Below are 26918 nucleotides of genomic sequence, written 5' to 3'. Positions count from 1 at the left end.
TTTTGCCAGATTAACAAGATCACTGCATTATCTTAACGGTGACATTCACCTCGTGTACCTGGCATCCTAACAAGTGGGACACTTTGTTACAATTTTGTTTTCTGTTCCATTTGATCCAATTAAAAAGGATAGCACACACAGAAATGCTCTCCTTCGCAGAGCTAACTGATTTTCCTACATTTTATTTAACTTTCACATGGCTGCGGGAGGAACCATCCCAAGGCAGACTTCAGTGGTTTAGGAACTCAGTTCACTATTATCATCATCACAACAATGTTAGTTTCGGCAGGAACAACCACAGCAAGGGAATGAAAGACAATGAAAATGAATGGATGACACAAAAAAACCTCAGCATAATTAAATGCAGCCAGTAACTGTTGGCTTGCTAGTGTTAATCATAAAAATACGCAAAGCAAATAATTCACATAAAGTAACATTTAAAAATTCAAACATACACAAAAAGCTGTAAAGTGTTATATATTAAAGTTTTTTTTTTAAATATATAATACTTTACTAAGGGTTCCCCGGCAAAAGGAAAATGAAACTTCAGGAACCAGCATGGGGGGAGGGGAGATGGGGTGATGGGGAGAAAACGAAGAGCGAGAAGGTGCGGAGGGGAGGGAGAAGAGGTGAAAGGAGGCCATGGGTACATGTGAGAGGGCAGAGGGGGATGGAAGGGGTGATGAGGAGGAGGATATAAGGGGAGGTGTAAGAAAAGAAAAAATAAGGGATGATGGATGGAGAGTGAGGGGTGGATGGTGGAGAAGTAAGGATGGGGTGAGAAGGGTGGATGGTGTCTTCGGAGGTTGGGGGAGGGGCAGAGAAGATGAGAGCTAAGTGGGAATGTGGAGGGTGAGGAGGGAGGGGATTGGTAGAGGTGAGGGGTTGAAGGGAGAAAGGGGTGCAAGGTGGAGGCAAGGAGGGAAAGGGAGAAGGGGCAATGTTGTGGAGGGCCGTGGATGGGAAGACTGAGGGATGGGAAGTGGAGAAATGTGAAGCACTGGTCTGAACTGGGGATCTTGGTCTAGCATAGTGTACATATTTCTTCTTTCTAAAATGGAAAGTTAGAGTTAATTTAGAACAGTTACCTTATGAATAAAGGATTGAGTAGTGCAGGCCATTACCCACGAGTTTCAAAAAAGATGTATTCTCATTGAAAAAAAGTATTATATTCCCATATCACACTCTGAGGGATGATACCATGATAGATGCTAAACTGAAGTTAACACCGTTGGGGAAATCTAGAACTAGGGAGTGTGTTTGAAACAGTGAGAGGGCTTCATGTTAAGACAGAGATGAGAAGGTTTGCTTTCCTCCTCAGAATATCATCAGACTTCAGAATTTTCTTCCAGAGTATCGGAGTCCGGGTCATAGAACACAATCTGGGTTGAGGTAGACAGTTGAGTTAGCAAGGGTTATTATAGGGTGGGGAGACAGGCCAGAAAGTAGAGTTAAGTTCACATCCAGAGCGGCCACAGTCTTACTGAATGGCAAAGTGGGCTGAATGGCCTCCTCCTGTTCCTATTTCTTTTGATATTGAAAAATTCCAGGCAGGAATTGAGTTCAAACTGAAGGGAAATGGGATACAAATTCCAAGGCACCTGTTACTTTCTGAAGAGCCACTGACAGTGTGAGAGGCCTCAGGCATGATTTCAGTAAATTTTGCCTTGAGTGGAAGTGTCATCTGCAAAAGTTGAAACTCTGAATTAAAAGGAGGAGTTCCTCAAACTGTAGCAGTGCTCCTGGACAGGAGGTAGTTGGCCACTGGGAACGGTGTTTTACAATTTAAGGCAATTCTTCATTGAGAACAGTGCTCTCAGATTGAAGCATCTCTTCACTCAGATCAGTGCTAGTGAATTTACATGATTCTTCAGTTAGCTCCTAGAGGGCGAAGAAAAGACACAAAAAAAAACACATTAAAAATGTTAGCCATCGATTTCAATTTGACTGCCCCAAGAAACCGAACCTCTCGTGGGCAGAAACATGCTAGGCTTATTTCTTCCAATCCTGTTCTCCCTTGTCCAGTCTCTTCCAACCCACATCTGTGACTCTAAGGCCCAGTGTCACGACAATAGTTTCCATTTTCCTGCTCTGACTGTTACCTTTTCCCATTAAGTGTCCGACCTCCCCACTCCTCCGTCCACCACAGTGCTTTAAAGGACAGCAATTCCTCAAACCTCAGAGTGGATTTCATTTTTCCTCATCTCTCTCTCTTTAATAGGCCAGCGCTTGTTTTTAAACGATGACCCTCCCTTTATCGCAATTCTCCCTCAAGGGGAAACATCCTTTCCCTGTCTATCGTGACAATAAGCCACAGAAGGTTAGCTTGCTGCAGCCATATGTTGTTGGGAAGGCAAGGGGATCTAAGGTCAGGAAGTGGTAACGTCTTGCTTCAGTTGTATAACAGCCTGGTTTGACGATATGTGGAGTACTGTGTGCAGTTTGGGACTCTATACTAGAGAAAGGATATTATTGCCACAGACAGGACACTGCAAAGGTTCACGAGAATTGTTCCCTGGACAGTGGAACTGTCCTATGAAGATGGATTGGACAAACTGAGCCGTAGTTTCTGGAGTTTCACAGACAGAGAGGGGGATCTCATTGAAACCTGCAAAATACTTAAGGGATAGACAGGGGGATGCAGGTAAGAGGCTACCCCAGGCTGAGGAGCCTAGAACTAGGAGGTATAATTTAAAAGTAAAGGGGGAAACCATTTACAATGAACAGGGGGAGAAATCTTTTCACTCAGAGGGTCGTGAACCTTGGGAATTCTCTACCACAGAGGGCTGTGGTAGGTCACATGTTAAATATGTGTAAAGGTAGAGATTGGTTGATAGGTTACGGATTACCAATGGTATGCAGCATTATGGGATGGGGTTCAGTAAAAGGCACCGAGTGTCTGATCAGCCACGATTGTAGCAAACAGCAGAGCAGGCTGGTCAGGATGAAGGACCTATTGCTTTTCCAATGTTCCTACATTAACTCGATCTTGTACATCTTGTCAGCAAGGAGAGATTTTTATTTTTTTTCATTGCCCATTAATTGATGGACAGAACACAACGGAGGGAAAAGAATCCCTTTCACGTGTGGGTGAAACATCACTGCTTGAAGTCGACACAATGGATGCTCTGATGAAGAGTCATCTAGACTCAAAACGTTAGCTTGCTCTCTCTCCATGGATGCTGCCTGACCCGTTGCGATTTTCAGCATTTTTTGTTTTCACCCTGGACATACTTACACATGTGCTCCACTATCCATGGAACAATCTGCATTCTCCCTGAAAATTACTCCTGCACAGCAGCAAAATAAAACAACACTTCCATTTCTGACTACGATAAGGTGTGAAGTCATCACAAAAGATCATTTACAGAAAGATTCACAGCAACAACTCTGTTTCTAAAATGTCACTTGTTTCTGTTACCAATACTTACAACTTGCTCATGCTTATCGGCGCTGTTTACACTGGGATTTTTCAGATCGATTTCTAGATCTCGTTTCACAACTGTTGATGATGGAAGTAAGAGTGATTTAGTGAAATTAGCAAAGAATTTCAATAAATAAACAATTAGGACATCGATCCACAAAACCTTTCTCAAAACAAGTTGAACTTTAGCCTTTATACTATCTTCGGATTAACAGGCTGCATGAAATTACTCTCCACTCACTTCACAATTCCTCAGCTGAAACAGCAAAGGAACTTTGCAGAAATCTGTTAAATCTCGAGCCATCATTTCAAAACCCGAGGACATTATCCTTCAGCCTCGGGTGGACTGGCAGTGTCATAATTGGCAAACAGAAATGTGCCAGACAAAAGCAAAGAAGCAAGTTTGGCAAGAGAAAAAGAAATAAAAGATGGACTAGTTACATACATAGGCAAGAAAGAAATAACCAAGAACGTCTCTGTGGCGAAAGGACCTGCCACTACATGTTCAAACTATATTGAAGACGTCCTTTATGTTATCACTTGTGCGTTAATTAATCTAATATCTGAATTCCAGGACTCTCCTGAAGTGCTGACAGTTTCAGCAGTGGAGAGAAGGACTCAACAGAGGTTGCAATGATCCAGCCAGATTCACTTCAGACAATAAATTTCATCGTCCTATATCCCAACTCAAACGTCATTAAACCAGACACTGTTCACGAGAATGAAGTCTCCCGATCACAAAGGATTATGGGTCCACTTACACAGGAATCTGTGATGCAGATACCCAGCTGACACTTGTCCAGTCTACCCATACCCAGTTTATATTACTCCAGGGTCTATCACAGTGCCAATGTGTCAACCTTCCAGGCTGGGAAATGAGAGTTTTTTTTCAGTCATTCGACAAAATTCCAGTGGCAAACACTAGAATGAAGAGCTTTGGTTAGAATTTGCTACTACAACACTTCTGACGTTAACCAGGTAATATGAGTCAGAAAAAAAAAACAAAATTGCTGGAGAAACCCAGCATGTCTGATAGCATCTGTGGAGAGAAAGCAGAGTTTGGTGACTTTTCTTCAGAACGGATGTTAGCGAAGACAAAGTGCCCTATACGCTGAATGCAGGGGCTGGGGTAGCAGAGAGAAAAGGAGTGAGTGGATAGGTAGAGGTGGAGCCCAGAGAGACAGGGAACGATGGTCAGGCAGACGGAGGGTTGGATGGTAGTGCGCCAGGGAGAAAGCCCATTCAATAACGTTAGAATCTGAACGCACCCACTTATGGTTCTCATTGTCAGCTTTTCTTTCTCCCTGGCTTTTTATCATCCATGCCTTCCTCTCCCTGACTGTCTGGGCTCCATCTCTGTCTATGCACTCATTCCTTTCGCCTCCTCACATCCCTGTCTTCAGCAAATACACCACCTTTTTCTAGCTACTATCAGTTCAGAAGAAGGGTCACTGGACTTGAAATGTTAACACTGCTTTGTCTCCGCAGATGCAGCCAGACCCGCTGAGCTTTCCCAGCAATTTCTGTTTCTGTTCCAGATTTCCAGCATCTGCATTTCTTTCTTTTATTTTCATGATTTAAGTGAATTTCACATTCCCAGCCCACAACTTCTGTTGACTCAGTAAAAAAGTTAGTGGCTGGATAGCCATGGGCTAAATATACAAAAAGGTACCCACATACACTTTCAGTGGTGGTCAGGAGTGAGGGAAGTGGAAAATCCGAGTCCTTTGCATCCATTCCAACACTTTTGATATAACCTGCATCAACTTACGTATAGTGTGAAAGATAAGAAGTGCCATCAGGAAAGCGATTGACACGTAAGAAGCAACAGTTAAGTTTGATTGTAGATTGGCTGCTGGTTCACATCCTTTGTCTGCAATATATATGATTGCAAAAAAAAAAACAAAATATGGTTAGAATTAGCACAATTTGATGCAACATATATTGTTTGGCTTTATACAGAACACAAATCATTTGAAACATTTGAATAGAAATGCTGAAATTATTATCCTTTACAGGAACAGCATTCATTGCCCAAAGCACACAAAACATGCATCATTAACCTGTTACAATGGGGAAATGGCTGAACCCCTCTAATAATTAAACCAAAACACAAGCACCAATCTGTTATGATGGGAGTACAGGTTCCCTTCTAATAATTACCTTCTAAAAAACCCAGAGAAGCTGCCTTGCCCATCGGAATCTATTAAGAGTGGTTAAAAGAAAGAAAATCCCTGATCTCCACTTTACAAGTAAGAAGAAACAATTTATTTGTTTAACCCTAACAATGAAGAAATTAACACAATTACTAACAAACTGACAATTTCCCCCCCTAGACTACTAACGACTCCCAACTGGTCTAAATTCTACTTGAATACTGTTCAAATAAACACAAGTCCCATTTATATAAACCCAATTAATAAGAGAACAATAAATTAAAACTTAATCTGTCCGAGTTCACACAGATTATGCCTTCTGTCGATCTCACATCACAAATGTCTTTCTGCTGCTGATTCTGCCGTCTTGGATGTTTTTCTCTTATTTCTTTGGCGAGGACATTGAGCCAAAATGCCGTGGGACCTTTGATGTGGCTTTTTAAGAGAGTTTAATAATTTTTTGTGAAAACCAGGTTTATGTCTCAGATAGCTGACTTGCTTTTGCTGCAGATTGCAGGTGGCTCTTTCTCGATTTTCCAAATGCCCTCATCTGTATACCCGTGATGACAGAACAGTATTTCTTCAGTCGAATTGGTTCAATGTTGTCAACACCACCAGTTTTTAAAATCAATTGGCTTTGAATCGCTGAATGCTTGTTTTAAATTAACTGGCCAAATTCAAACATGTTTTGACAACAAGACTGCTTTTTTAATGTACTTTTCACTTTTTGAGCCTCTCTGTATTGTGTGTGCAACTTCCAAGTGCAGACAAAGCACAATTTTTTTGTTAAAGGAACCAAGCACTCTTTACCAACACTATAATTTTTTTAACCAACCATTCTAACTTCCTGCCTTCCAATTCATGAATACTCTACCCAACTTCGTAACAAACCTGATGCTAAAACAGAAAATAGGTTAATTCTGTTGGAAACAAATTCACTTGGATCACTGATTGCATAGAAATAAATAACAAATATTCACAGTTATTTTCATTTTTGGATAAAATAGTTTTCTCCATTCAATTCCCTTCCCAACATGAGCTGGAAAGATTGAAATGCCAACTTGCTCCCCAATGGAACTGACCAGACTGGCCCAGAATCAACAGAGCACTGTGCTTTCCTCCTGAATAAAACACCAGCTCTCGAAAAGGGCCTCTATACTTAAAAGTATTCTACACTGCCGATCCCAATTTTCCTGGTTACGCTAAATGATCCACATAAGAGGCTGCAGGAGTTGAAATGAGAAGTCCTGGGTCTCCTCTGAATTTAGTTTAGGGACTCCAGAATTGTAGTCCCTGTCTCTCTTGAAATGAAAACACTGACAATAGACTCAACAATGGCTTTTAAAACAATGTCAAATTTTGATAAAGGAACTCATAAGACATCATCGTTTCCAACAAGAGGAGAGAATGTCGAACATGCCATCTTATCATATACATACAGGATACAATTTGTACAATTTAATTTAAATGAGGTAGCATTTGAGAGAGAAATGAAAATGTTAGGTTATGTTAGAGGAGTTAAATAGGAAAGGAAGAAGAGAATGTTTGAGTAGATCATTAATGTTGATGGAGACTGGTTAGGCCAAATGGTCTTTTTCTCTGCTGTGTATTTTTATGTAGCTCTTAGATTCTACAATTTTAGAGCTTAATTATACAATTGTGAGTTCATTAAGATGTTAGTTTGGAAGAGATATCCATTCACATATAGAACACTTCACTATATAGGGAGTAGCTGCAATGGGAACTATTGGATTTAAGAGGAGAAAACTGGATAAATATTGGGAGGTAATACAGGGCTAGGAGGAGACTGCAGAACAGTGCGGCTAGATTTGTAATGGTTGAGTAAAGAGGTAGTACAGACACCGTGGACCTCATAGCCTCCTTCTACACTGGAAAGGTGAAACAATTAATCGTATTCATTGGGAACGGTCTGAAACAACTCAGCAATTACGCTACCTAATCGCATAATTTCTGACGGGATGTTACTTTCAGAACAGATGTGTTAGCTATCATTTTAAGCATTTCAAACTCCCCACCTGGATAGGTTATTCCTGCAATCAAAGATGTCGACAGACATATCACAGCGATTTCACCTGATGTGGATAGCACAGCCCCGACCATCAAAACGTAAGCTGGCAATAAATAGATCGGAATTACTGATTACATACTTAGCTGACACAGATGCACACAAATGCTGATCTGTTCGTCTCTTGCTGTGCATCTGGTGAATGCAACTGGTCAAAAAAAAGTACAGAGAAACTTTTCCTAATCCTGTGCTCGGGATTATTGGATCGAATGAAAACACATAGGTTGGGAAGGGAAAAGCACATGTCTTTACAATCTGCTGAATATTTTATCCATTTAAAGATTAACAGATTAAAAAGTGGAGGCTGTTTGCATCTTCCTATAAAAGGTGGAAATCCAAAACAATCACAAAAAATGCTGGTCTGGCAGCATCTGTGGAGAGAGAAACAGAGATAACATTTTGAGTTGGGTATCACTCTTCCTCAGACCAGAGGAAGAGTTATACCAGACCATAAGAAATAGGAGTAGGCCATTCAGCCCTTCGAGCCTGCTCCATCCTTCAACAGATTCATGGCTGACCACATTCCTGCCCTTCCCCATAACCCTTCATTCCACTATTGATCAAGAATCTATCTCAGCCTTAAATAAAAGGCAAGGACTCTGCTTCCTCAGCTCTGTGTGGAAAGGAGTTCCAAAGGTCTGCTGAGCTTCTCCAGCATTTTGTGTGTGTGTGCATCTTTCTGTCAGATTCCCCTGTGTAGCAGTCCCAGCAGTAGGACCGTCTACCGCACTATCCTCCCTTATGAAGGTTGTGGTCCCTCTGCAGGTTCAATCTGTGGCTCAATTAATACCAGTCTCACTTTCAAAGTCAGGGGATATGGGGTTCTACCTCACTCCTTACACTTGAGCACATAACATTTCAGTGTAACTCCAAGGGTGTGAGGCACTGTCAAGAGGTGCAGAGGTTTGAATTTCATGTAAAACCAAAGTTTTCTTTTATTGCCCTCAGATTAATCAGTGACTTGACTTCAAAAACACAATCAGTAAATACTGGGTTACTCAGAATTGGGTCCATGTGAACTGAGAGGTGAACTCTCCACTGGTTGGAATCGTGCTGACACAAAAGAAGACAATTCCAATTGTTAGAACAAAGAACAATACAGTACATGAACAGGCCCTTTGGCCCACCAAACCTGTGCAGACACAGTATGCCTTTCTGAACAAAAAGGCTTTTGCCTCCACCCTGTCCACATCCCACATCCAACATTACTGTTGTATCTGCATTTAAGAACTCCTCTGCCAGCACATTCTAGTCTCTTATCATCCTCTGTCGAAAAAAAAACCTGCCTCTCACATCACCTTTAAACTTACCCTCTTTTAAATTACACCTACCTCCCCTAGTAACTGAGTTTCTACCCTGTGAGAAAGATTCCAGCTATTCTTGCCTCTCATAAGTTTATAAATTTCTATGAGGTCACCCCTCGTCCTTCAATGTTCAGTGAAAACAAACCAAGTTTGTCCAATCTCTCCTCCTGGCTAATACCCTCCAAACTATGCAATCTCCTGGTAAACTGTCTCTATACCCTCTCCAAAGCCTCCATTTCCTTCTGGTGGTATGGTAACTAGAACTGTACATAATATTCCAAATGTGGCTGAACTAAAATTCTATACAGCTACAACATGATTTGCCAATTTTTATACTCTATGCCCCGAGCGATGAAGGCGAGCATGTGATATGCTGACTTGATCATGGTCGATGGTCAGTCACCTCAGCTCCAGTTCACTACTGTATAAATTCCTCAGGTTAGTGCCCTGGGCACAGCCATTGCAGCTGACTCATAAACGACAGAGGGAGGATGGTTTGCTAATGATTGCTCAATGTTTACTTCTAAAGCCTCAGGTACCGAAGCAATCTGTGCAGTGCATGTGGCAAGAGATGGACAACATTCAGACACCGAAAAGTGAAACGTAACATTGACTTCACATAAATGCCAAGCAGTGACTGTCTCCAACAATCATTGAAACTTGATGTTAATGGCATTACCATCACTGAATGCCACGCATCAATGTCCTGTGATGTTGCTTTCACTGCTCCAGAAAGGCTGAAAATGGCAATGGGTTTTCTTGAATCAAAGTGATAGCAAGGACGGTGTATCTCTTTGGGATCTACAATTGGATCCACTACAGTTAGATACTAACCAACCTCTTGCAATTTTCTCCAACCAATTCCTAAAATTCACCAGAAATGCAACAAATCTAAATTTCAATCACTCCCTCAAACAAGTTTCCTGATCACTCGCTCAATTTACAGCCCTAAGAGAAGCACAATCTCACCACCCCAGTATTTGATCATGAGCCTTTCGGCAGCACAGTGTAAGTACATAATGTACTGCTGAATTTATTTCTGATCTTCGAGGTCTCCATGGAATTTATCACATCACAAGCCATCAATGTCAACAACACAGTTGGGATTAGCAGCAGACACAGGGCCACCAACACGATCACTATGATTGTTGCAGCTTCTATTGAGTAGACAAAAACCGAATACAATTACACACATTCATAGAATAAAGAACAAATACCACCGCTGGTTAATTCACCATCTCTCAGTATATAAAAGAATATCCATCATATAATGAACGGGGCTTTTACAATCACATTGAGGGGAATGCAGGAGGCTTAATATTTGGGCTTTCAGGATGGGATTATTGCATCAGGAACTTAATTACAGCTGACTTTAAGGTCTTTGGAAGCACGCTGAAGGATCAATTGGATTGTTCCAAAATCAGGTGAACAAATTGGGCATTTACAATAAAACAGATTTTAAAAAAAATGCCTGTCCTCAAATTTCGCAGATTTATTGAATTTAAATTGACAATTTGGCAAAGTGATGTTAGCACTCTTTGCCCAATTACATCTTAAACTTGACTTTAATTTGTCAGATACACTGTATTGTAGAAATACAATTAAGGGCAAAGAAACAGGAGCACAGTACCTTCAATTACAATCCAATACACAAACAGTGCGATAAGAAGTACCAACGCCAAGATTTGTAATCCATGTTTGAGAAACTGGAGATCTAGAGTAATAAGTGCATTCATATCAATATTACTTAAGAAAATAATATTCACATTCAAATCAATCACTCCATACAATGGAACAGAATTTAAAATAACACAGGCAATATTTACTAGTTTAACATTGTTTCCATTGTTAATATATGATATTTTTAAATTTTTGACACCAAACCCTAGAAATAATTTGCTCTTACATCTTTCAGCCTTGAAGCATGAAATTATTGTGCAGGTAAAGGCAGAAGCAGCAGTAACCAGCGAAGGAATGGATAATGGTAATGCGCAATCACGAATTTGTGACAGATCTGAAATAGAGAACTTATGTTAAACTTATGACATTTTCAAAGCTGTCTACAAAGTGTCTGCTTTTTCTTAAAAATGCAGTTTGCAAGAGAGTCTGGAGTGCTCAAAATAGGACATTTTGCACTTAGCATCCAATGCAATATTTGATTATCTCCCTCTCCCCTCACTAACTCTTTCAAGATGAGCTACAATACACTTACAGGCAGTGTGACACATTCTCAGCTCTGTATCAACAATGTATCTCAACTGCAAGACCAGAAGCATATCATACATAACCAGTGTTCTGTTTCCTACAGTTTGTTGTCTGTCTGAAAGACACTGAACTTAGCTGAGATTTTCCTGGTAAATGTTGTGACTGTACCTGAGGAAATTGGACAATATCAGTTTGTGCTAGCCACCCTATGTCTTTCTGCTACCATGAAAGTGTGCAATGTTAAGTTTTCAGATTAACATCTTGTGTCAGGGCTGAGGGCAAGTGAAACAAAAACAGAAATTGCTGGAGAAACTCAGCAGGTCGGGTGGCATCTTTGGAGAGAAAATGGAGTTAATGTTTCGAGTCCAGTGACTGTTCCTCAGAGCTTCAGGTCACTGGACTCAAAACGTTTCTCTCCGCAGATGCAGACCTGCTGAGTTTCTCCAGCAATTTCTGTTTTTGTTTCAGATCTCCAGCAACTGCCACTCTTTGTTTTATTTTTGAGTGCAATGGAGTTGACTGATGGTTTGACTCACCAGAAATAGTCAGAGAACATGAACTGTTTTTTTCCGACACATGACACCTTTCTAAACCGAAGAAAATCCTTTGGCTTCTCTGTGTTTTGTATCCCTCGATTCCCTGCCTATTCATACATCAATGCAGATCCCTGCTAAATGTTGCTATTGAATCTGTTTCTACTACTCCTTCTCTGGCAGCGCATTCCAGGCACTTACCACCCTCTATGTAAAATACTTGCCTGTTACATCGCCTTTAAACTTTCTCGCTTTTACCTTAAACCAATGCCACCGATTATCTGACATTGCTAAACTGGGAGAAAGACTATCCATTCTATCCATCCCTTTCAAAGTTTTGTAAACTTCCAATCAGGTCACCCATCAGCCTCCGACATTCAAGTAAAAACAAACCAAGTTTGTCCAACCTTTCCTCATAGCCAATACCTTCATTTAGGAGGATGCTGCGATCAAACCCGAAAAGACCTTCCGCTAACCATGCAGATTCAGTAACGTATTCCATGAATTTCAGTGCTGGCATGACACCAAGTACGTAGGCTAAACATCCAACCCATTTTAAACAGCCAACCCTTCAGCTATCCATGACAGGCAGAGTACTGGTAGTGCTCAAAAAGCCCAAACTCAGAAATTGCAGAACGTAGTTTCCCAGTTTGATCTGACTCCACACTTGAGCAGCACTTAGTAAAATATCCAGAGGGTGCCAAGAATCACTCAATAACCAACTGAAGATCATCAATCAGCTTGCAAAGTGACTCACTTACATATACCAGAGGCTCCTTACGTGAAGGGCTCAGTCCCCTGCAGCTAAAGGCGCTTTGTCCAGGTGCTACACCCTTTAATTTAAACTAAAGCTTGGAAGACACATTTACTTAACACGTTGGTGAATTTAAGTTGACTCACCCTAATTGAATTTAAAGTTAAAGCTTCGGTAAAGTGTTTCTTGTCCATTCTTGATGACAAAGACTTGGCCATCAGGTACAATTGCCAACCAGTCAGCACCCTGTTTCTCACATAATAAATATTGTTTGGTATTCTTCCATTTCTCCTGATGAGTGCAAGGTGAAAAACTTTGGCAACATGCATTTTTTTTCAATAACGAGCACAATCTGTACTACCAAGCAACTGTAGCAAAATATGACTTAGGGCAATCAATTTACATTGCATGGAATACTTGGAAATTGTAACATTGTAAAACCAGTTGTCTCTCCCTTCAAGCATGGTCTCTGTCTCAAACATTCCTTGCAATAAAATGTCTCAACAACACCGAGTAAAGGAATTTCTCCTAACCATGCTCCTACTCTTGAAATTACACGCAAAACATAACTGTTCACTGTACCTAGGTACATGTGACAATCATAAATCAAATCAAAACAAAAACTCCGAATTAACGGTCCCTTCTCAGATGGCCCAACAATGCAGTCTTTATTTCTTCACTCTATTAAAATGCTTTATGCTTTGTTTAAAATATTTATATTAATGTTGATCTAAGCATTCTCGCCCGCATTGTTGATGTGTGCAGACCACTTTCGAAAACCTACCAGCAGCAGAAAGAGATTGCAAACTTCACCTCCAAAGGGTCATCCATAAACCAAAGCTTACCATTAATAGATAACGTATAATGAGCTTGGACAGAGCTGACAGGATTGATTGCAATGCAAATATACGTGCCACGGTCATCTTTCCCAGCATTCAGAATGATGAGGCTTCTGTTTTCTTCTACTAGTTGGTGATGTTGAGAGATGTTCCCTCCATCTTTCAGCCATTGATACTCATGAGGATGTCCAGAAACATTACAGGTCAGCATGATGGCAGAATGGGGGAAGCTGCAGCTGCTTAATATCAAAAGATTTGACAGCTTATCTGAAAGAGAGAAATACTGATTAAAGAATTGCACTAACCCTATCCTTCACAATGCTAGCAAAATGTGTTCAAAAGAAAGGACATGTATTTATTTTAAGGGACAGTTGCGTAAAGAACATAGTGGTGAATTTGTTTGTCATTTTATCTAAGTCAGAAACACGATGAATGGTCTGATGATGCAGTTTTAAAGCACTTAAAAGAATGTTCATCAGGACAGCAGTACAATTTTATCAGAGGTAGTAAGAACTGCCGATGCTGGAGTCAGCGAGTGGAGCTGGAGGAACACAGCGGGCCAGGCAGCATCAGAGCAGCAGGAAAGTTGACGGGTCAGGACGTTTCTTCCTAATGTTTTCCTCTCAAAAGTGGAGATTCTTAGTTTCCTCCCAAACCACTGAAGTTGGCAGCTGGGGCCATGCTCTAAAGAGCGTCATCAGAAAAATGGCTGCTTCGATAAGACTGCACTCCTTCAGCAATGTACTGCTGGGTCACTACAGTAGGTCTTGCAAGAGTCAGATTTGACTTGAAATATCAATTTTGTGTCTTCACAGATGCTGCCAGACCTTGTGAGCATTCCAGCACTTTCCATTTTTATTTTGGATTAATGTAGTTTGCCAGTAATGCTTTTACTTGCCAATTTAACAAGAGCATTAACCCATTCTGTTTTGAAGGACCAAATTAATTAACAAATTGGTTTCTGTTGTCTCATTAAGTGTCGTCAAAGGTTCCAGACTGGCACACAAATGTACTGTCTCTCATAGCTAAAGGATGATATTGCAATATCTTTATGCATATGGCAGTTACTAGAACCAAAGTGCTTTTTCTCTTCATTCGCCAAATGTGTATGTCGCTGGCTGGGCCAACATTTATTATCTGTCCCTAGTTGCCCTTGAGAAGGTGATGGTGAGCTTCCTTCTTCACCTTTAATATTAACAGAATCCATTTATTGATAGTGATAGCAGAGTGACTCATTAAAATGGGGAGGTAGTGGCCCAGTGGTATTGTAACTAGCCATGCAGATACCAAGGTAATGTCCTAGGGACCCAGGTTTGAATCCTGCCATGATGGACGGTGGAATTTTATTACAGTTATCAAGTATGGAGGTGGAAGAAAGTGCAAGAGAGATCTGCCTGTGCATTGGAGGATCAGGGGACAACAGTACTATTCCCATACCCCATATCATCCACTGAATTGAAAGCTGGTGAAAGGTTCACGTAAGAGCTCATTAATTGGTTAGTTAAGAACTAAATTAGTCTGCAAGTAAATGGGCTTCCTGACCACCACCAAAGTACGCACAGGGGCAGGTAGATGGCTGGCAGGATGCCTGGCATAAGTTTCACACCCCACCCATCCCCCTCCTGCAGCTCAGGTTTCAGGTTGACAAACTAATGAATGGATTGTCTCAGGGATTGGTTCTGGCACCTCAGCTACTCGCCAACTGGATTAATGACTCAGATGAAAGGGTAAACTGTATTGCAGCGAAATTTGTTGACAATGCAAAGGGTAGAAAGAGTCCGCAAATGGATACAGATGGGTTGTCAGTTGGCAATTATATGACTGTATGCCTCGGCAGGAAGAACTGAAGATGAAGAGCAGATATTGTTTAAAAGGAGAAAGACTGCAGAAAGCTGCAGTACAGAGAGATCTGGATGTCCCTGTACGTGAATCATAAAAAGTTAGCAGATAATTTATGACATAAAACCAGATGGAAACAGGAGTTGTGAGGAGGAAACAAAGAGGTTTCAGGAGAGTTGGACAGGCTGAGTAAATGGGCAAACGCATGGATGTTTGGAGAAGTGTTTTTGTAGATATTTAGTCTGACTTCCTACAGTGATGTCATAGTCATTAAATCGACCGCATGAAGCAGTGGATAAATGTGAGTGCATCCACTTTGGTGGGAAGAACAGAGGTGTAGAGTATTTTCTAGACAGTGAGAGATTTAAAAGTGTTAATGTTCAAATAGACCAGGTATCCTTGTCAGTAAGTCACTGAAAGCTAACATGAAGCTGTAGCAAGCGTATAGGAAAGTGAATGATTTGTTGCCCTTTATCACAACAGGCTGTGTGTACAGGAGTAAACTAAAATTGTATAGTGCCTCGTGAGACCATGCCTGGGTTGTATACAGTTCTGACCCCACATAACTAAGGAAGGATGTACTTTCCTTTGCGGCCCAGTGCAGTGAAGGTTCATTTAATGACTTCCTGGGATGGTGGGATCGTCCTATTAGGAGAGACTGAAGAGACTGGCCTTACTTCCCTGGAATTTAGAAGAATGAGAGGCGATCACAATGAAACTTAACAAAATTCTTAAAGGCAATATAGTGGCATCTTATAGTGGATGCAGGAAAGATGTTTCCTGTCTGAGGTATGCAACCAGGGGACACAGTCTCAGAATAAGGGACAGGTTATGTAGGTACATCTATGGTGTATTTTCCCATAGCACAGATCATTGCTGCTTAAATCCATGAGACAAGCATATCTATTATCCATAGCTGAACATTTTGAATGATGATGTCACGTAGATTGATGGAAAGTGTATAAAGACCCTCATCTGAAGAAGTTAAATGATGAAGGATGAATGATCCATTGGTTGGGAAGAATTCAAGGCGACCTGTGTACTTATTTAATACTGAAGGTTCTGTAGCCCCAACGTGAAACAGTAGCACTCCCGTACCGAGCCCATTCGTTGTACCTCCATTGGACACTTTCCACTGGTAAAATTCTGCTGTGCTCCGTTCATACTCATCAACCCCAGGGAAGAACATAGAGCTTCCAGGAGCACAGTAAGATTCCATTTTGACGGTGCCTATGAGCAATAATAGAAACAGTGATTGTTGCATACAAAGTGTAGAGTGAGAGTTTGGCGCTGTTTCATGTGCTGAGATTGGACCTGTGAATCATCACCACTTTTACTGTCAATAACACAGCCACTGAATTCTACGGTGCAAAGGCACAGGTCAACGTGGCTTGTTTTGACATTACTGCGTGTATACTCTCCACCATTTCCAAATGCCACTGTGAAAAATCCCTAGGGCACACTTTGCCGGTGTTGAATCGCTGAAAGGGAGGTGCCTCACAAGCAGCAGAAAGGTCTGGGGTGAAGCCAACAATTCACCATCAGATACTGTTAGCGGACAGAAGATTACAGATAATTCACTGGTGGTTTTCTGCAGCACATGAACCCCAACCACATGAATTAGAACGGAGGTTAATCACCAAAGCTTGTATTTAAATTTGACTCTTTCTCAGAGTTTATTTACACTAAGTTTAATCCTGGTCTGAACAGACCTCAACTTTGAAGAGAACAAATAGGAAAGACTTGCATTTAAGCAGGACTTGCAAACGAACAAATATTTTGAAGTGTAGTCATTATTGATATATAAGAAATACAGCAGCTAACTTGTACAAAGAAAGGTCTCACAAACAGTAGCTTGATAATTACTGGATAAGCTGTTTCACGATGTTAGTTCTAGGATTATTATTGGTCAGGAGATCATGGAAAACTTTCATGTTTCTTCAAAATACTGTCCATAGAATCCTTTGCATTCGCCTGACAGGACAGGCAGGGGCTTGGTTTAACATCTCATACGAAGGAAGAAGTCAAGAAAGAAACTGTGTCCTATTCGCTCATTGTCCCCAGCACTCATAAGCCAAAAGCTGTCCTCCTTTTCTAGGGAAGTTGGTTCACTACCTCACTGTCTGTGCTCCTCATCAGCTGTCACTATAAGTGATGCATTTTAACACATGACTTCACGCGGATTAACACAGAGCTACATCACAGGAGTTGTTCTACAACGGAATTTACTTTCACCGCGCTTTCTGCATTCCCGAAAGGAACAACTCACTGCAGCAGTAAATGTCTCCTCTTCTCCCTGACAATTCATTTTTGCCAAATATCCCAATGGAAACAGAGTCTTCTTATCAACTATGTCAAAACCCTTTTAATGCCTCTAATAAATCTCTCCTTAACTTTCTCTACTCTAAGGATGACAAAGCCAGTTCCTCCAGATTCTCCATAAAACTGAAGTCCCTCAATCCTGGCACCATTCGCTCCATCTCTCTCCACATTCCAGACATGCCTCCTGATGTGTGGTGCCCTGAACTGGATACAACATGCCAACTAAAGCCTATGTGATTTACAGAGGTTCACCTTAATATCTTTAGCTCTGTAGTCAAAAATGACTAATGTCTCATTGTTACAATGACTGTTGACTGTTACTTTGTCAGTGGGACTCTACTTTACCAAAGTTAGTCTTTCCTCAGTTTACAGATTTCAGTCAAACAGCGCTTTAGTTCCTGATGGTGCCAATACAAAGCTGTTCCCCTTAAACCTCTACCCGCCCCACCCCAGTACAAACGGCTTATCAACCACCCTGTGCCGCATATCGGGCATTTCTGCTGGGGTGCTGGCTCTCATGGAGGGTTCAGTTGGTTACTGCCTCTGGCATAAGTACCTGAGGATGGTCTTGCGTGCTCATAATCACAATGTCTTGCAAGGTGTGCTGGACAGGGAGTGATACTGACACAATCTCTTGCAGGAAGATATCACTCATAGTCACATGGATAGACACCTCACTCAGAAGCAGCATCGGCAGAAATTTCAACATACTTATCGCACACTCAGTTTGAGGCAAGTGTGAAGACATTTCCCAGAAAATAGTTAGCTATGTTAAAAACAATACATTTTTCAGTTACAATTCAGGAGTATGATTAAATAGTCTCCACTTGGCCACATAAGTGCATTTCCAAATGAGTGCAAATCCAACAAAACTCAAGAAGCTCAACGTCATCCTGGACAAAGCAGCTCACTTGATTGGCACCTCATCCACCATCTTTCATATTCACTCCCTTAACCACTGTTGCTCAGAGGCAGCAGTGTGTATCAACGACATGCTCACTGCAGTAACACCAGGCGTCCTTGCCTGTAGCTTCCAAACCCACAATAACTACCATCTAGAAGGACAAGGATGGCAGATAGATGGGAACACCAACCCCTGCAAGTTCCCCTCCAAGCCATCACCATCCTGACTTGGAAATATATTGCTGTTCCTTCAGTGTGGCTGGGTCAAAATCCTGGAACTCCCTCCCTTGCAACATTGTGGGAACTACCTGCAGTGGTTCAACAAGGAAATTGATTTGGACCTTCTCTAGGGCAATTAGGAATGGGCTCTAAATATGGCCTTGAACCTAGCATCCATATTCTGTGAGTTAATTTGTAACATACATTTTACATTGTAGAGACACACCATCTCAGTACAAAAAGAAATATTTGTAATGGAATTGTGGAACTCTAAGTAACCCATACAATGAGGAAAAAATTATTTTAGCTTAGAGTCAGGACTCACCACTGGTAATTTGGATGCAGTAACTCAGTAGAATAAACAGCTGAAGTAAGTTGAACGCACATTTTGTCGAGCAGAGGTATTCATTGAGGATCCTCATGGTTCAGTGACTGGCAGATCTGTTTGCTGTATGTAACATTAGAAATTAGACCATGTTAGAGACTCTGGGAAGGTGTTAAAAAGAAATATCTTGCACTTAAAGCTGTTTGCAACTTCAGGACTTTACAGGCAAAGAAGTACTTTTGAAATAAAGTCACTGTTGTAATGCAAAGAAATGAGGCAACTGATTTTCACACATCAAGGTCCCATGACCAACAACGTTTTACTTATAGAATGCTATTAAATAGAATAAACGTACTTCATATGAACATTCTGAAGCTAATGACACCATGCCACATATTAGGGTTGATAGACAAAAGCTTAGGTAATGAAACTGGCTGTAAAAGAGTGCATAAATGGAGGAAAATGAGATACAGGGAGGATAACTTATTGACACATGCAAGAAAACCTAACAGAGTGAATTCTGAAGGGATGTGTTCCCTTGTTGGAGAGACTAGAACTGGGTGTGCAGGTCAACAACAAGAGGTCTTCTATTTGAAATCTTGTATCAGAATTCTATTGATTAAAACTAGGCAATCAATTTCACTTTCAAATGTTAATCGTCCCTAACCAGAGTGTAGACAAGATCCACAAAAAACCACACTATCTCCTAAGACACTGGATCTCTCATTAGAGACATGGAGCATAGGAACAGGAGTTGGCCATAGAAGTTGCTCCTATATTCAATTAGATCATGGCTGATCACCTGCCTCAAAGCACTTTCCTGTACTATCTCCACAGCCCTCAACGACTTAGTCTCCAGAAATTTACTTCTGTCTGGAACATGCTTCACAACCCATGAAATTCCTTAGTCAAGTAACGACCTTTCGACACTGTTGACAAATCAGCATCAAGAACATTACCATGTGCTAACCTGTTACATACACAACAGTCTAACCAATCAGCAGTAATATCCCACCAACAAGTCCCATTCTCCACCATGATCTGTTCCGTCATTGGCCTGCCTGCAGATGGGCACAGTGTCGAACCTGGAATATTAAGGACTATCAATTATTCCGAGGACTCTTCTAAGATCATAACCGCACTTTTCAGAGCAAATTATAGTTGGTGAAACTGTCAGCTTATCTTCCTGAATATTACTACTCTCACCATCAAAACCTTCAGAGAATTTTGATACAATGTCTTTGGAAAATCAAGGTCTAATACATTTGTCTGTAATTTTTATTGTGCAGTCAGGGCTTTCATTGGTAAAACTAATCCATAGGCTGGGAACTGCAGAATTACAGGCACTGAGGACGGTTCTGAGGAAGGGTCACTGGACCCGAAACGTTAACTCTGCTTTCTCCTCCACAGATGCTGCCAGACCTGCTGAGCTTTTCCAGCAACTTTGTTTTTGTTCCTGATTTACAGCATCCGCAGTTCTTTTGTGTTTTTTTTGAATTATAGGCACACCTGGAACCCATTTAGTTGCCTTGCCTCTGACTTAAAGGTTTTTAAGTTTATGTTCCACTCCCAGGACGTGACACAAAATCAAGTTTCCCATTTGATGCAGCATTGATGAATTAGTAGAGGTACCATGAGACCGTAAACTGTGGCCTGTCTTCCCTCTGACTAGGACGTAAAAATCCGATGATACTTTCAAAGAAGAGGGGAATTTTTTTTGGCTATATTAATCCCACCAGTGTCATCAAAATGTTTGAGCATTACTGTGTTCATATTAGCTACAGCACTTCCTATATTACACCAGTGACTTTAATTCAGAAGTACTTTGATGTTATAAAGTGTTTTAAGCATCATAAGCTCATAGCAAGTGCAATAATAAATGCAATTTATAGGTCCAGCTTGTAGCCACTCCACCATTAGCATCCAGTCAAGAGATCAACCCTGATTCAATGAAGAGTACAAGAGGGTATGCCAGGAGCAGATCATGGAAAACTTAAAAAAAAGAGATATCAACCTGGTGAAGCTACAACACAGGGCTTGCCAAACTACAGAAACAATATATGATGGACAGAGCAAAATGATTCCACAACCAACAGATCAGATCTGAGCTCTGCAGTCCTAAAACGCTGAGTCTGATTGGTTGTGGACAATTGAACAACTAAGAGGAGGAGGAAAATTCACAAATATGCCCATCCTCAAAGATGTGAAAGTCTAATATGAATTTTTTTTATTCATTCACGGGATGAGGGTGTCACTGGCCAGGCAGCATTTATTGCCCATCCCTAATTGCCCAGAGGGCAGTTATGAGCCAACCACATTGCTGTGGCCCTGGACTCACATGTAGGCCAGACCAGGTAAGGATGGCAGTTTCCTTCCCTAGAGGACATTAGTGAACCAGATGGGTCTTTTCCGACAATCGGCAATGGATTCATGGTCATCATTGACTCTTAATTCCAGATACTTATTGAATTCAAACTCCACCATCTGCCATGGTGGGATTCAAACCCAGGTCCCCAGAACATCACCTGGGTCTCTGGATTAACAGTCCAGCGATAATACCACTAGGCCATTTATAGGCCATGAATACCAACAACAGGGCGAAATATTTCCAAATCAGCTTCAGCCGGAAATACAGAGTCAATGATCTATCTTGGCCTCCCCAAAAGTTCTCCAGCATCACAGTTGCTAGCCTTCAGCCAATTCAATTCACTCCACATGATATCAAGAAGCAGTTGAAAGCACTCAATATTATAAAGGCTTTGGAGCCTGACAACATTCTGATAAGAATACTGAAAACCTGGGCTCAGAACTAGCTACACCCCGAATCAAACTATTCCAGAACAGCTACCACACCGGGCATCTACCTAACAACATTGCTCAGATATGTCCTGTACACAAAAAGCAGGACAAATCCAATTCGGCCAACTACAGTCTTATCAATGGAAACATGGCAGATAAAATTTAACATCGAAATGTGACGTGATACATTTTGGTAAATGAAATGATATGAAGCAATATGAACCGACTGACAGAAACATAAACAATTGACCCTTCACTTCATCAGAACAGCAGAGCTGGGGTGTTCATTAATGTGGATACAATGTTCTGAACCATTCATAGGCTCATTGGGGTGGCACGGTGGCTCAGTGGGCAGCACTGCTGCCTCATAGCACCAGGGAACCAGGTTCAATTCCACCCTCGGATGACTGTGTGGAGTTTGCACGTTCTCCCCGTGTCTGCGTGGGTTTCCTCCGGGCGCTCTGATTTCCACCCACAGTCCAAAGATGTGCAGGCTTGGTGGATTGGAATGTTAAATTGCCTGTAGTGTTCAGGGATGTGTAGATTAGGTGGGTTATAGGGGGATAGGTCTGGGTGGGATGCTCCTAGGGTCGGTGTGGACTTGTTGGGCCGAAGGGTCTGTTTCCACACTGCAGGTATTCTATGGTCAATGAGCTATGATCATTCATGGCTCCTCAGACACTGAAGGAGTTCATGTCCACATGCAGCAAGATTTGCAAAACATCCAGACTTGGGTTGGCAAGTAGCAAGTAATATTCATGCCAAGCAACAATAATTTCCAACAGGAGAGAATCTAACCACTATCTATTGACATTTAATGGCATCAACATCCACGAATCCTCAACTATCAATATCCTTACAGTTATCACTGATCAGAAACCAAACTGAACCAACGTTATGTGCTTTAAGGCCATGAAAGTAGTTCAAAGGCTAAGAATTCTACTAACTCACCCACTGTCTCCCCACTGTTTATCTGTCCAACATCTACAGGGCACAAGTCAGGGAAATGATCAAAGGCGCTCCTGGATGGGTGCAGCCACAACACTCCAGAAGCTTGACGCTATCCAAGACAAAGCAGTCTGCCTGTTTGGCACCACACCCACCCTCTTTAATATTCAATCCCTGCACCATCAATGCACAGTCGCAGCAGTGTGTACCATGGATAAGATGGACCACAGTAATTCACCAAGGTTCCTTCGACAGCACAATCCAAACTCGTGTCTTCTAACAACTGTAAGGATAATGGTGGCAGAAATATAGGACCATTACCACCTCAAAATTGCCCTCTAAGTCACACCTCATCCTGACTTGCCTATATCCCAGAATGAATGAAAAATCAAACAAATATTTGAAGACGGCTATTCAAAAAATATGCTTCATTACAAAAGCAATAGTACACGAATATTCTTGTAAGGAAGTTGTGCTAAACTTTACGAAAAATTGGGCATCAGCTGAAATATTCTGTTGGATACCAGGCACCGCACTTTAAGTAGGGTGTCACAGTCATGGCGAGGTGCAGAAATAATTTATTGACATTGTGCCAGGGATGAGGGGCTTTATTTATATGGATAGACTGGGGGAACTGGTAGCAGAGGAAGTCAAGTGCAATTTGATAGAGGTGTTTCAAATCCTGAATAGTCTTATACAGTAAACACACAGTAAAATATTCTATGACCAGAAGGATTGGGAACACAAGGGCATTGATGCAAGGTCAGCGTGGAAAGAACTTGTAGCAAAAATGAGAAAACAAAATGTTATTAAATGTGTCACTATATTCTGTGCCACAGCCTGAGTGACTGTGGAAACAGATTCAACCGGAAGTTTCAAAAGAGAACTGAATAATCACTTGGAAGAATAAATAAATACCAGGGTATGCAGGCGAGCGGGAACAATGAGGTAAATCTGCCAATGTTGGTACAGGTAGGATGGGCTGACGACATCCATTCAAAGCTGTTTCACTCTATTATTTTAGGATACTTTGTGACAAACATCTTGTCCTCAACTTCCATGTTTAGTCCATCCTTAGCACCATTCCCAGCAGGAGAAGCTATTTTCTACCAGCTGGATCAATTCTCCGAATTTGCTCAGTTTCTCAAGCAGAACTTACAGATTCCCAAGTCTAACTTATCGTTCACCCTGACCCCCAACTCGGGCAGAAGGTTCGGAAAATCCTTCACATGTGAACTTGATTTTTGAATGAATAGTTGGAGCTCATCTATTGCAGTGGTCATTCAGACTGCTAGAGTGTGATATTAGCAATGCCAAGGACATGGGTTCAGTTGCTGTACTGGCCTATGGTGCTGGCTTCCACTCCAGACTGTAATTCCAGCATCTTGTGCCACGGTGTTAGTGTCCCTGCCTCTGGTCCTGAAGGTCTAGGATCAAGCCCTACCTGCTACAGTGTTGTGTTATAATACAACTGAACAGGTTGATTCAAAATATCTGCAGCTCCAATTTGCTGCACAGCCCTCAATGCTGGGCCAGGCTTGGATAACATGTCCAGGTTAATGACCTGGATTTGAGAACGTTTCTGACCCCAATAACTGGCACCATCCAGCGCTGAGCTGCCATTGCAGTGTGTGTGTGTGTGTGTGTGTGTGTGTGTCTCAGTGTGTGTGTGTGTGTCTGTGTGTGTGTGTGTGTGTCAGAGCTGAAGCTGACCATCAGACAACAGCGTGACACTGTACTGATCCTTCGACATCGAAAACATACAGGGAGTGTGAGTTATCCTACACTCACAATGCCTGCCTGTTCTTTTCTGTCCATTCCGTTTCAGAGTGGGGTCATCCTGAAAGTGTTTCTCTGATACAGCATCTCCACCCTAACATAGAAAGATAGAAGATAGGAGCAGGAGGAGGCCATTTGGCCCTTCGAGCCCTGCTCTGTCATTCATCACAATCATGGCTGATTGTCAACTCAGTAGCCTAATCCTGCTTTCTCCCCATAACCTTTGATCCTATTCACCCCAAGTGCTATATCCAGCTGCCTCTTGAATACATTCAATATTTTGGCACCAAATACTTCCTGTGGTAAAGAATTCCACAGGCTCACCACTCTTTGGGTGAAGAAATGACTCCTCATCTCCATCTGAAATGGTCTACCCTGAATCCTCAGACTGTGACCCCTGGTTCTGGACACACCCACCATTGGGAACATCCTCCCTGCATCTACCCTGTCCAGGCCTGTTAGAATTTTATAAGTGTCTATGAGATTCCCGCCTCATTCATCTGAATCCTAGCAGAAACAATCCTAACCTACTCAATCTGTCCTCATACGTCAGTCCTGCCATCCCCAGAATCAGCCTGGTAAACCTTCCCAGCATTCCCATGAGACCAAGAGCATCCTTCCTCAGAAAAGGAGACCAGAACTGCACACAATATTCCAGGGGTGGTCTCACCAAGGCCCTGTATAACTGCAACAACACAGCTCCTGTACTTGAAACCTCTCGCAATGAAGGCCAACATACCATTTACCTTCTTCACCGCCTGCTGGCACCTGCATGCTTACCTTCAGCGACTGGGACACAAGGACACCCAGGCCCTACTGCACATTCCCCTGTCCCAATTTACAGCATTCAGGTAGTAATCTGCCTTCTTGTTTTTGCTTCCAAAGTAAATAATTTCACATTTATCCAAATTATACTGCATCTGCCATTGATCTGCCCACTCACATGTCAAGATCATGCTGAAGGATCTCTGCATCCTCCTCACAGTTCACCCTCCCACCCAACTTGGTATCATCTGCAAACTTGGAGATGTTACATTTCGTTCCCTAATCGAAATCATTACTATATATTGTGAAAAGCTGTGCTCCCAGCATTTAGCAGAATCTCCACCACATGATTACTGAGGTCACAGTTACACCACTGCACATTTACTGCACTCTCTCTCTATAGAGTCTGCCAGCTGTGGTTAGTTATTCAGCGTGTTTGAGAAGGCAGAGAATAAAGCAGGAGTAGGCTAAAAGTCCCAGTGGCTAATTTGTATCCCGACTCAATTTATCCGCCTCTGCTCCGATACCCTAACTACAAAAATATACAGAGATAACAAGGTGTAGAGCTGGATGAGCACAGCAGGCCAGGCAGCATCAGAGGAGCAGGAAAACTGACGTTTCGGGTCTGGACCCTTCTTCAAAACCCGAAACGTCAGCTTCCCTGCTCCTCTGATGCTGCTTGGCCTGCTGTGTTCATCTAGCTCTACACCTTGTTATCTCAGATTCTCCAGCATCTGCAGTTCCTACTATCTCTGCAAAAATATACAGTTTTTGTAGGCAGATTCGCTTCTAACTGACATCTCCTGGCCCCTCTTAGCAATCCTAAAAGTGGAATCGGATTCTAACAGTAACTACGCATCTTTTTTCTTATTCAGTTCAAAACTGTGTGTTGGAATTACTGATCTTTCATAATTCATTTCCAGACTCCGAGATCAACGCTGTGTGATATATCCAGGCGGGTGGATTAGCTGAGAAAAACCATCCTCACTCAGTGGTCCTGACGCAAACAAAATGCAAAGATAGTAAGAACTGCCGATAGTAAGAACACACCAGAACGTAGGCGTTTTCTGAAGACCTTTTCTTTCAGCCATTAATAGTGTTTCTCTTCCGCAACTGCTAACATTCCCCGTTCAGAGCTTTAGTTATGTTTCAGACTTCCAGCAGATTTGCCTTCATTCGTTTTAATCACTTTCGCCAATTTTTATTCAAATCAGAAACGGCTACTTTATTCTTTAAAGAAAAAAAATACAAAACTACAAAACTTCCGAAATAGGTAACATTAAAGTAATAACACGACTAGTTTACAAGACACAATTCTGCTTACGCAACACCGGCCCTTACTGTGTAATTGTTTATATATATATAATGTATAGTTATTGGGTGTTTTATCATGTAATCTCGATTATTTTCCGCCGCATTACAAACCTGACTTCAGCCAGCGCCTATTTTTCTGCACTGATTAAATGAACCCAAAGGATATCACATTTCCACGCTGGAGTCAATGATCATCTGAGTTACGCCGGAAACTAACTCTCTCACACACTCTCTCTCTCTCCAAATGCTACCGGACCTGCTGAGTTTCTGCAATCTTCTCGGTTTCTTTGAGACAGAAGAGTTTTAATTCGCTTCTTTACCCCGATCAAAGCCCTTCAGCCCGCGGGCGAAGCCAGATCGTGGCGGTTCTCAAACTCGCCCGATCGTCTCCGGAGCCTGCAGCG

The 26918-nt window shown here is 41.8% G+C and overlaps 1 protein-coding gene across 4 annotated transcripts; it reads right to left on the bottom strand.

The window, feature by feature from the left end:
* Nucleotides 1-621: 621 nt before the first annotated feature.
* On the bottom strand, nucleotides 622-26918 carry LOC125486895. Of its 4 annotated transcripts, none has more exons than XM_048616445.1 (10): nucleotides 26835-26918; nucleotides 18910-19032; nucleotides 16239-16370; nucleotides 13308-13568; nucleotides 10877-10984; nucleotides 10601-10684; nucleotides 7617-7712; nucleotides 5196-5297; nucleotides 3432-3502; nucleotides 622-1881 (listed from the first exon to the last, which is right to left on the bottom strand). In XM_048616445.1, exons 2-10 carry the CDS (start codon nucleotides 19004-19006, stop codon nucleotides 1786-1788), a joined length of 1047 nt encoding a protein of 348 aa, XP_048472402.1. In that variant the 5' UTR covers nucleotides 19007-19032; nucleotides 26835-26918; the 3' UTR covers nucleotides 622-1785. The 4 variants fall into 4 exon arrangements, with proteins under 4 accessions (XP_048472402.1, XP_048472400.1, XP_048472403.1 ...); XM_048616443.1 differs by having other exon boundaries at nucleotides 26626-26912; XM_048616446.1 differs by having other exon boundaries at nucleotides 16257-16370; nucleotides 26626-26912.

Source organism: Rhincodon typus, chromosome 35, assembly GCF_021869965.1.
Source record: "Rhincodon typus isolate 14 chromosome 35, sRhiTyp1.1, whole genome shotgun sequence".
NCBI lineage: Eukaryota > Metazoa > Chordata > Chondrichthyes > Orectolobiformes > Rhincodontidae > Rhincodon > Rhincodon typus.
The sequence above is the reverse complement of the archived record's forward strand: the minus strand, read 5'-3'. Positions and strand labels throughout refer to the sequence as shown.